Raw genomic sequence first — 12,498 nt, forward strand, 5'->3', positions numbered from 1 at the left:
AAACAAATATGCAATTTTGTGCAAAAATTGTGTCATCCGTTTGTTTATTCAGACATTGACGAGTGCCAGGATGGAAGTCACATGTGCCGCTACACGCAGATCTGTCAGAACACAGTCGGAGGTTATGGATGCATTTGTCCCAGAGGTTACAGATCTCAGGGTGTCGGGCTTCCCTGCTTGGGTAGGACCTTGTTTTTCTCTGCCTGATAAAACACTTCAACAGACCGCTAACGGGGACACACATAATAACTTGAATTTTGTGTCACTTTTCAGACATTGATGAATGTCTGCAGACGCCAAACCCTTGCGCCTACCAGTGCCGTAACGTGCCTGGCAGCTTCCGGTGCATGTGCCCTCCTGGGACCTTCCTGCTGGGAGACGGGCGCTCCTGTGCGGGGCTGGAGAGAGGCCAAACCTTCATCAACGGCACCGGCATCAGGGCCAGGCTGCGTCCCCAACTGGTGTCAACTCGCGGCAGGCCAATCCTTTCCCGTTCTCACGGGGTATCTCGAATCACCAGACAGAGCTGTCCTGCAGGGTACACCAACAAAGAAGGCACTTGTGTCGGTAGGTTTTGGTCAAAACTACGTCACAAATAGATTCAATATTTCAAAAGAGTCTTTGTCAGAAAGCGTTGTGGGCATCATGTTGACATCGCTTCTTTATTTTCTGCACAGATGTGGATGAGTGTCTGTTCAGAAAGCCATGCCAACATGAGTGCAGAAACACCATTGGCAGCTTCCAGTGTCTGTGTCCTCCAGGATACCAGCTCCTACCCAATGGCAAAAGCTGTAAAGGTAGAGGTCACTTTCAAGAGTCTCCAAACCTATCAACTTTGTACCTTCCTGTGAATAATTACAACCATGCTCCCTTTCTCCATCATTAGATATTGATGAGTGTGTTGAACAAGGCATTCAGTGTGGACACAATCAGATGTGTTTTAATACCAGAGGAGGCTACCAGTGTCTGGATACACCCTGCCCCGCATCCTACCAACGTGGAGGAAGCCCTGGGTAAATGACATGACTAATGAAGATTGTGAAGTGTTTGAAAACAGTAATTAGGCTGCAGATAGTGCTGAAATGCAGAGGTGTCAAAAGTATTCACATTCATTACCTAGGTAGAAGTATAGATACTAGAGCTTAAAAATACTCCTGTAGAAGTTGAAGTATCATCTCAAGTTTTTTACTTGAGTAAAAGTATAAAAGTACTGGTTTCAAAACTACTTAAAGTATAAAAGTAAAAGTAATGTAAGGGGGGAAAAAAGCCATTAAGGACAAAAGCCATTGAAAATGAATGCATCTTAGTATAATGCAAATATATTAAAGAACCATATATGTGTACTATTGAGCATTAACATGTGTTTCAGAGAGCAGGAGAAATGATGACTAGTTGCCTATAAGTATTGTAATGGTGCAAAAAGTCAAACTTCAGAGGCATGTTATCATTTATCCTAACCTTTATTGGAATGTACATCCAAGTTTAGTTGCAGAAATCTGAGGGAACGGATGTAAGAACAAAACTGGACAAGAACATCTGTGCCACAAACACAACCAAATTCACTCTATCCGGATGGAGCAATTTAACTGGATAGTGGTTTTTTTAAAGGCCCAAATGAAATAGAGTAACAAGGCTTTTTTTAAATGTAAGGAGTAAAAAGTACAGATAATTGTGTGAAAATGTAAGGAGTAAAAGTTAAAAGTCGTCTGAAAAATAATTACTCCAGTGAAGTATAAATAACCAAAATTTCTACTTAAGTAAGGTAACAAAGTATTTGTACTTTGTTACTTGACACCTCTGCTGAGATGCGAGTGAGCTTTTTGTGAGTGACATGTTTTCTCTTTCCGGTTAACTTTTAAAGGACCTGCTACAGGCCCTGCTTGCGGGACTGCGCCGCTGGCTCTCCTCTGCTCCTGCAGTACAAGCTGCTGACGCTTCCCTCCGGCATACCGGCCAATCACAACGTGGTACGACTGTCAGCCTTCTCTGAGTCGGGCATCCTGCAAGAGCGTACATCCTTTTCGATACTTGAGCAAGAATCAAAGACGGGAGTGATGGGCAGAGTGTTTGGCATCAAAGACGAGGCTGGGAGGGGAATAATCTTCACTGTGCGGGCTCTAGATAGAGCTGGACTGGTGCGGCTCAAGGTGCAGGCCACCACTATGTCACTACAGGGTCGCATTACATACCAGAGCATCTTCATCATCTACATCTCCATCTCAGTGTACCCCTACTGATATGACACGCTACTTTGTAGATGACTCTGTCCTCCTGAAGCGTTTGGATACCTCTCCTTCACAAGACACAGGCACAAAACTCTTCACCTTGGACCAATTAGGCTATGCAAAAACCTTCAACGTACGAGATAAGGTGAAGAAGGACAGTGAGTGGATCTCATGAAGATATGTTCTCTGGTTTGTGACTCGCATGTCAGAGTGAGAAAGAAAAAGTCCTGAGGGATGGTTGATTAGATTACAGAGCTGAGCATCCATTAGCGAGGACACCTGAACTGAAAAACTTGCAAAATCCTTTGATCAGAATCAGAGTCAGAATCAGAGTCAGAATCAGGTTTTATTGGCCGAGTCAGGTCAAACAAGACAGGGGATTTGACTCGGTTATTTTCGCTCACTGTACTGTATTGATTTTTGGGGGAGTAAAAATGGCGAGAGTGAGTCTTCCTAATACATGTCTGAAAAATGCAGAATGGTAAAAGTATATTGAATACCAAGCACTGAAGTTATTTAGTGTTTATCAAGAACTTTAAGGTTTGTTTTGTTCAGAATGGTCTGCTACTTGCCATGTTGTATTTTTTTTATTCTAATGCCTCATCAATTTTGGGACTAATATTTTTTATATACATATATATATATATATATATATATATATATATATATATATATATATATATATATATATATATATATATATATATATATATATATATATATATATATATATATATATAAAAATGTATTATCGCTCACACATGGAGATATTAGTTCCCTGCAAATCTTTCCACAGCTAAAAATTGTACAATATTTCCCAGTATTATTTATTTAAGACATTTGGACACATCACTGGGTTAAACGAGCTCCTGTTACGGGGGGGTTGAGTTCATGTGGAGCTGCTGTCTCGATACTGGCACATCATTAACAGTAGTTTGTGACTATCTAGCTCGTGTGAAACCCTGTTTATTCTATTTCACACCTTTTCTTTTTGTACTCCTTATAACATGTCTTGTCACATTGAGTGTAAAAGGTGCTATTGTGAATGTAACTGAGTGTAATGAGCCTGTTCGATTGATTCATGTTATAAAAAAAGATAAAAAACACAAAAAAAATAGCTAGGTCTTTTACAAAATTTAACCGCAGAGTTGAAACTTGTTTCAAAATAGCATGTTTCTTCCCTTGATTCACCATACGGCACACAGTCAAAGTTCAGTCGCCAAATATGAGCCACCAATGTCCGAATCTGAGAGCAAAATTGTGAATTAATCATAATTGCAATAAGATTTTAATCTCTAAGATTAAACAAGCGTGTTCACGTTGATATACAAGTGTTGTATTTTGTACAAATAAAATAACACCTTTTGCTTTTGTCTGTAACATGATTGTCTAACTCAGTCTTCCCAAGGTATGCCTTGCTGCAGCTTAACATTTTGTAAATTAATCTTGCAGCTGCAAACCCATCTTGCTGTAGACATTTATTAGCCCAGGTGGGAGCTCACTGACAAGCTGCTGTCCTCACCTCAGGCAACAGTCTGGCGTTCACATTATTTCTGTTACTGTGCACTTTTACACAAAACCAAAAGAGAATCTGTGCAAATCAACAGATACAGTTAAGTCCAGACATATGTGGACATTGACAGCTGTTTATTCTTTTATAATTTTGCCTTTATACATCAAAACATTGGATTTTAAACTAACCAATATGTGACCAAAGTGTACATTTTAAACTTTATTTTAAGACGTTTCGTATAAATATTAGAAATTACACCAATATTAAGCAAAGTGCCTTATTTTTCAGCAGCTGAAAAGTATTTGGACAAAGCAAGCAATAATAAATACATTCTTACGTTACTTGGATGATGATGTGCCTGATATCTGGAGCCCATGAGCATCACCAAAGCAAACGGATGTGGCCATTGCAGAATATTTAATTTAATTTGGCTTTCCTGTTATTGAATGCCACCAGTGGGTTGCTCCTCTGTATTTACATTCATAACGGCGTCTCTTTATTGTTTTCAAAGTTATATTCTTGTCATCTCCAGAGTATTCTTGACTTCTGTTAATGTTGTGAAGGGATTTTGTTCACCGAGTAAAAGATTCTGTGATCGTCCACTTAAATTGTTTTCCGTGGTTCTCCAGGCCTTTTGTTGCTGTTTAATAATAAATAGTTTTTCCCCTCAGAGATTTCTATTGATTACCTCGGTCACTGGGAGATCTCCTTTGACCTCATGTTGGTAACTCCAGTCAGGCAAGTGCCAACTTGCTTTGATTACATCTTGATTGTTTTGTTTCAAATCCATTGTGGATAAAGTATTATACAACTGTTTTTAATATAGTGTGCTAATGTTAAGAACTTAAGTCATATTCACCCTGACCTAACCTCCACGACTTCACCACATCAGGCCAGCAGGCTAATCAGGCAAGAATTACCGAGCAGCTGTCATCTCTGCTGTCCAGCTCAGGGAAAAAATCAGCTTTTAAATCTGTTGAAACTTTCATATCTAAGGATCTGCAGACATATTTAAATGTCAAGAACGCTGGGTTTTCCAGCTGTTAAAGAGCTTGGAGCCTTGATACAATCCCCCATCATAGCCTGCACGTCACAAGGATGGCTTTATTGGTGCTCGTGGGCCAAAACTAAATTCCAGGTAACAGACTTGGTGAGAAAAAACACAAACTTGCAGAGCTGTAGCGGCTTTGGATGTGTGGCGTTCTTTGCTGACTTTTTGTGTAACATACAGGATGGACAGATCGGAGGTGGGTCAGTCGGATACTCGTACTGAAAACATGACAATTTTACAGGAAGTAATCGATCTTCCAAAGAAAAATACAGCTAAATAAAAATAGAATTTAAGTGTGCAGTTATATTGTCAGTTGAGAGTAAAACATTCATATGTATCTTTAGAAAGATTAAAAGGGAAATTGTAAATAAATGATGTGGCCAAAAGAGAGCCATATGTCCAGTCTGGTGTACTGATCAAATTAATCCGAGATTGAATAAATCAAACCTATACTGTATATGTAAGCAGGTTGGATGTTATAGTTAGTGGTTAGTACATCAGTGTTAGTTTAAAATGACAACTTTAAAGAAACTGTTTATATATTTAATGAGAATTCCTTATATTCAAATAAGGGGTTTATACAAACAGAGAAAGCAGAGATGAGGAAGCTGATTTTATTTCACCTTCTTTAATTTAACAGGATTATCTAATACGGGTTCCAGTGCTGATTTCTTGCCCAATAAACAGCTGCATTAGACTCCAGAAGCCCAGGAAATTGAGCAAGTCATTAACATTTTTTTTTTGTTTTTTATCTTTGGACACAGGAAAGATGGAGCGAACTCATTGCCTCAGGTAATACCTCAGCTCCTCAGTAGGGGGTGCAGGTCTCTTTCTCTCTATCGCTCTCTCATTCTCTCTTCTTTTTTTTTTTTAGCTAAGAGATGATGTATGTCTGATTCAGACACAGATGAATCCTCCTGTGAGCAACTTGGCTGGGAAGTGATAGTTTCTCAGCTGTCACCGCCGTTATTTTTTTACTCCTTAAGCCAGTTATTATAACCGACAGGATCAAACTTCAGAGAACCAAACATGTCTGATTATTTCTAACGCCACGTGTGGCTATTTAATGAGTGAAGAAAGAACGTAAAAAGATTGGAAACTGTTACAAGAAAGATTCTTTTTTTTTTTTGTCCATTTCCCTGAAATGAGTAAGAGAGGAAAGTCTACCGGGAAATTATTAGAACGTGTGTGTGTGTGTGTGTGTGTGTGTGTGTGTGTGTGTGTGTGTGTGTGTGTGTGTGTGTGTGTGTGTGTGTGGTTGTCTCGTGTCTTTTTTATTCCACTGACGTGGACAACAGATACTTGTGCACTTTGGGGATTACTTGTGAGAGCACTTACTGTAGTGTAAGAGATTATCAATGCGTTATCAATGCGTTATCAATGCGTTATCAATGCGTTCTTCTGGTAGTCTATATATACAGTATATATTTACATCCATATGTGAAACCTGTGTGCAGATTTTGGTACCACATGAATTTTATATTAAACGCTGTTACGCTGTATGACATAATATACTGTTAACCCTACTGACCCTCCTGAATGTATCATATTTATTACATGAATTACTGAGACCTCCTAACCACCCCCATAATCAATAAAGGATAAAAGTTTAATAAAGGTTTAATAAAGGATAAATAAAGGATAAATACATAAAATTAATCACAGGAGGAAAAATAATTATTTAGAGTTTAAGTACAAAAATTCTTCTTTTCAATATATTATCAACACTTCAAATAAAAAAAAAAGGATACTTTTTTTGGGGTGTTATTGCATATGCCAGGCATTAAAGGCATTAAAAATGTTGTGACTAAAGATGATATCAGCATTTGATGAAAAAGTAGCATGGTGTTGAAGAGTGAGAGTTGAGGGCCGAAGAACATAACCTCCTATCTGCAAAATTGTCTGACTGGTGTTTTTCACTTTAGATGACATCACAAGGTGGGCTGCACCTATTAAGCCTGTCTGTACGTTATTTTCACCCATATGTATAGAGGTATCCTTAAAAAAATAGCATTCTACAACAAAACAACACAGTTTTTTGTGTTTTCCCAAAAAAGTGACATTTTCAGATACGAGGTTATGTTCTTCGGCCCTAAGCTGCTGATTGGATTGTCAACAATGTGTGTTCTTGTCGTGACAAAAACGGACCAATCCGTCATTGTTATTTGTCCAAAGACACTGTCTTTTGTACTCTTAAGCCATGACAGGTAGTGATTGCTCTGTTGTCAATTGTAATGTCTCTTCACTTGGCTAAGAGGTTGTGTCTCTAGAAAAGCGCGACACTGTGTGCACAACTATTCGGCAAGTGAGGATTTTGACCATATCATCATTTTTATGCACATTTTCCAACTCTAAGCCGTATAAACTTGAATGCTTATTAGATTTAAGTCTATCAGGTGTTGTGTATTTGTATCATGAGGGAGTGAGTGGCGTAATGAGATCAACACCCTATTTCAAGGTGTGCATAATTATTAGGCAGCTTCTTTTCCTCAGGCAAAATGGACCAAAAAAGAGATTTAACTGAACTGATTTAACAAGAACTATATGAAGGCAGATTTTTCAAAAGTTTGATGTACTGATGAGATGAAAGTGACGCTTGATGGACCAGATGGATGGACCTGTGGCTGGATCAGTAATGGGCACAGAGCTCCACTTGGACTCAGATGCAGCTAGGAGCAGGTGGGGCACTGGGGCTGGTATTATTAAAGATTAGCTAGTTGGACCTTTTCAGGTTGAAGATGGACTTAAAATCAGCTCCCAAACCTCTGAACAGTGTCTGAGAGGCTATGGTTGCACAAAACGTTGATCGTCAACAGATGAATAAAACGACAGACTCTGGAAGGCTTGTGACTGTTACTGAAAAGAAGGGTGGCTATATTGGTCACTTCTTTCTTTCTTTTTTTGTCAGAAATGTTTGTTGTGTATGTTGTAAACTTTGAGGTGTTTATTATTCTCACATTAACAGATGAAAATAAACAAGTGTGATGGGGATTTTTGTTTTTCATTGAGTTATTCTGCATACTAATAGTTGCCCAATAATTGTGCACACACACATCCTCCTAAGAAAGCCAAAACCTCATTTTTACTCTTTTAAATGTCCAGTTTTGAGGGTTTATAACATCTTGGATTGACTGAAAGCCCTGTAGTTGTTCAATAATAAATGAATCCTCAAAAATACAATTTGCCTTATAATTTTGCACACAGTGTTTTACGGGAACGGAGGAATCTGACCTCGCTCCTGAGGCTGCCAGAAATGACATAATTTCTCGCAAGCCTCGGTTGGGGAGTTCCTGCAGCTGGTTTTTGATGCATCATCTGGACACGTGAAGCATGTTTTCTTGTGTACGCCACACTGAGAAATGTTGTGTCATTGGTCATAAAGCCGAAGTTGGCGTGGATAATACGGAAGAGCGGAAACATCACAACCGCTTTCTACTGGCACGGAAGCTTGTACAACAACATAAACCTGTTCATTCTGTATGGCAAATTTCACACACACAAATGTAAATACTCCAACATTTTACTTATTTATTTTTTCATCTACTTTTTTTTTCTTGTTCATATTTTATTTATTCAGTCATTCTCCCTACTTCTGTTTAATTGGAATTTTATATTGGGGGGAGCACGGTGGTTTGGTGGTTAGCACTGTTGCCTCACAGCAAGAAGGTCCCCGGTTCGACTCCCAGGCCCGGCAGGAGCCTTTCTGTGTGGAGTTTGCATGTTCTCCCTGTGCTTGCGTGGGTTTTCTCCGGGTACTCTGGCTTCCTCCCACAGTCCAAAAACATGCATTTTAGGTTAATTGGTGATTCTAAATTGCCCGTAGGTGTGAGTGTGAGTGTGCATGGTTTGTGTGTTTATATGTGGCCCTGCGATGGACTGGTGACCTGTGACCCTGAAAAGGATAAAGCGGGTATAGATGATGGATGGTACATATTGGAGCACTTGTCTGATGTTCTTTGTATATAACTTCTTCTCAATAAAAAAAAAGGTTGTGCAACAAATCTTTTTTCCCATCTCCTCTGCAGTCTTAAATAGCAACAGCAAATCTTCCTGCTCTGAGTGTTGTTCCCTTCGTCCTCCACCGACTCAGGAACTTCCATCTCTGCCATTGTGACCGTGTGGTCATTGTGTTGTTTCTGTCAGTGTGTGTGCTGCAATGGGACAGGCCTGTAAGAAGGTCCAGGAGGCCTGCGCTTGGGTTTCTCATCAAGTATGAGATGTACTGGCCAGAACAAACTTTGTTCTTGTTCTCGCTACCTCAAAAAAACCCCCCAAAAAACAAATGTATATCCTTGTTCTTGCAGAGTCTGTAACAACATTAAGTCATAAGTCATCAAAGAAGGTCAGCAACAGCTATTCTATCAAGCTAGCTCATAAAAGTACTGGTGACATCATGGCAGAACCAACTAAGAACCCCCCCCCACCCAAAAAAAAATATATTTCACTATATACACACACGTCAAATTATTTTTTATTTTATTATTCTTGATGGGAGAAGCAAGTAAAACGAGTTTAATATGGTGGCTGTTCTCCAAAATGTACTGTAAAGGGACATCTGTTACTAGGATTTATGTGTCGCTGGCTTGACTTACTGTGTGGTTTGTGTTGTTTTTGATAGTCAAAGTTCTTTTGTTGTCCCCTTGCTTCGACTGTCAGTCGTCATGCTTGCAGCTACAATCCACTGGTACAAATACCAGATCCCTTCACACTACTAAATTATAAATAGAAAGAAATAAATGTCTGTCATACAACAATAGGGCTGTCAGCATTTTACAATGCATTCCTGTAAATCTTGTTTTATTATATAGTTCTGTAAATGCTATACAATCGTGTTCTTATGTCAATCATGCTGCTTCCTTGAAACAATTTTTAAACAAACATCTATTAAGCTTGATTCTTTCTGACTGTGGATCTTGTGCATTTAATGAAAACAATGTGTGTGCCGCATGTACATGTTATATACGTGTAAATAGAATGAGTAATTGCCTATAACTCGTGTAATTAAAAAAAATTGAAAAAATTGGAAGAAACAAGCACTACACATTCTGAGAAAAACAGCAGGACTGAAAGAAAAACCTGGAGGCGTTTCACTCATTAAGATTTCATGAAGCTTCACAAATTCCCTGTAACACATGCAAAGTACTGTAAGGCCGACTGAAAGCTGTTTCCCCTTTTCTATAAAAGACAAACTATTAGTGGAAATTAATGCTTAAGGCTTAGCGATGGCTACAAGTACCATCTCCCCTACTGCTTTACACAGTCAGGATGTCAGTAGAAATGGGGACTTGCTGTGCTCCACTCACTAATGAGCACAACACTGCTGCCTATTAGTAGGTATAAGCAATAGAGCTCAGAGCATAGCCATCATTAACTAATTATATCTGCAAACAAAAGAATTCTTCAAGTCAAAGTCTAAACATTTCACTTTGTTCAACATTCAGCCTCAGAAAGAGTGCCAGAACCATTCGTGTCCAATCACACAGGCTGCTCTGACATCACCAAACATAAACAAGCTAAAGCTGCACATGTCAATATTTACATGCAAATAATGGCATTGCAGTTAATAATTTGTACGGCTTAGATTCTGGTAATTATTAATGCCAGATTATGCAAAGTTGATCATTCAGCTTTTGTGACCCGCAATTTCCTTTTTGCTCGTGAAAATTGTTTCCAGATCCAGGCAGCAGTAAAAGCTGGAAAAAACAAGAAATATATATAATGTTCTTAATTACCTGACAAGTATGAAATAACCACAAACTGTAACCAGTGAAACATTAAGCAGTTAAGGAAACATATATTTCCCTTAGGAGTGAGGAGACGAAACAGCAGCTAGAAGGAGAGTGAATAGTGGGCTTATGTGGTCAGGAGGTCAGAAACCTGAAACCAGATACATGCCACTGGGTGTGTGGAGAGACATTGCTCTGTTAAAAGTAAGACGTCATTTCATAATCTCTCGTATGTCGTTGCCTTTTACATTTCAAATCAGAAGCAAATCCAAAGAGAGAGCGAGAGAGAACAGGCAAGATAAAAATGTTTTAGTTCACCCAAGAAGTTGACATTAATTTCCCTAGAATTCTCTCTTTAGCGCTGCACAAAGTGGTTTCAATAAGGAAAAAGAAAGAAAAGGATGAAGGCATAAGTGTAATTTTTTTCAAACAATTCCAAACCAGTAATGACCATGAGTAATGCCCAATTTCAGACAGCCATAACTCTCGCCTGTCTGAGTGGGGAGATTGAGTAATAGTAAGATGTGGTGACCGAGAACAACAGTAACGATGAATGTGTGGCGTGAGCCATCTCAGAAGTACGACTCGTGCAAAACTGAGTAGACGTGTCGGGAGAGATTCTCTGGACCCGAATCCGTTACTGAAGTTAAAACAAGCTCAGACTCCTGCTCCAGTCCCGTCGCTAATACTTTCGGCTCCATGCGTGAAATCATAAACTGAACCTACTTAGTTTACACATGACGGGGGTCGCCAAAAATGCAAATGTAATCACGTTGCGCACATTAGTAAATGTTTGAATATAAAGATGCTGGCAGCATGTTTGGAAACCAGTAAAATAGATTTTGCTTGTGCGCTCTGGTCAACAGAAATGTTGAGACAAATTTACAACCATGAGGTATATTTTCCAGATGTAGTTTTTAACTTCAGATCTTCCTCCTGCCAATAAATGTGATAATTAATGCACATAAGTGGTATATTCCTACCTAAAACATTATCCCATGCTCTGTTGGAAATAAGTTGTTCACAGTCGAAAGGGATGAGGTGCCAATATTTATTTGTTACCATAGCAGCAAAGTGAAAATAGTGTGAAAAAAATAAGGGGGGAAAAGTGTGGGCTAAGGGAAAAATTTGCAGATAACTTGATGATAAAGGATCTCACATCTTCTTCCTTTTGAAATGTGTTCTGCATATAATATGTATTTGTGTCATTACATTTTTTGTCTGACGAAGAAATGTTAAAAGGGTGGAACCTCAGCAAGGATTAGTGCCTGGGACAGAAGTGTTGGTGCGTGCATGAGCTCATGGAGAGCAGAATTACACAGCCCGTACCGACATGAAAGACTTGTTAAACCCAGTGCTGCCCTCCAAACCGTCAACCCTCTCAGAGGGGCGATAAAACACGAGCATGCTGTGCGGCAGATTTCCTTGACATCATTCTTTTCAGCCAGCTTGACAATATTTCCTGCATACGTAAGGGAACAGCATTGCCAAGAACATCAGTAAGTTTTGGACTGGTGTTTACCTTTGACAGGGTGTCTGGAGAATTTGCAGTCAGTGATATCATCACTGGGACGATGGACTCTAAGAACCACCCACAAAGCTCCCTTGTTTATCATACCTGCTTCCAGGAAGTTCAAAAAGACATCGGCTCATCTGTGTCAAAATAACGCCTTCATGTGCTCTAAACATGGTGGCAGGAATGAAGCTGTTGTGCGAGTGTATATGCTTGGTTCAGCTGAAATGTACGCCAGACACTGACTTCATCCCCACAACGCTCACCACAGTAGTTCCATCAATCCTGCTTCCCAATCTGCCAGCCAAGTCCTGTTTCCTACCATTACTCCCTGCAACAGCAGATGGAAGAGGGGGTGTCGGTATCAAATCAAACACTTGTAGCTACAAATGGAAAGAAGTAGAATGACCACCGCATGCACAGCTCTCTGCTTGCAAATCCATGCAAGTCCCAGAGCTACTGTTTTGGGT

At 39.4% G+C, this 12,498-nt stretch overlaps 1 protein-coding gene across 1 annotated transcript in view; it reads left to right on the forward strand.

Annotated features, from left to right (window-relative positions):
* hmcn2 (hemicentin 2) overlaps positions 1–2,888 on the forward strand; it is a 62,869-nt gene extending 59,981 nt beyond the window's left edge. Inside the window, exons 77-81 of the mRNA XM_061730768.1 lie at positions 53–181; positions 274–567; positions 678–797; positions 887–1,013; positions 1,862–2,888. Coding sequence (XP_061586752.1) covers positions 53–181; positions 274–567; positions 678–797; positions 887–1,013; positions 1,862–2,237 — 1,046 coding nt within the window. The 3' untranslated portion in view covers positions 2,238–2,888. The remainder of the gene's footprint in view (positions 1–52; positions 182–273; positions 568–677; positions 798–886; positions 1,014–1,861) is intronic.
* Positions 2,889–12,498: the final 9,610 nt, after the last annotated feature.

This window comes from Cololabis saira, chromosome 9 (assembly GCF_033807715.1).
Source record: "Cololabis saira isolate AMF1-May2022 chromosome 9, fColSai1.1, whole genome shotgun sequence".
Lineage (NCBI taxonomy): Eukaryota > Metazoa > Chordata > Actinopteri > Beloniformes > Belonidae > Cololabis > Cololabis saira.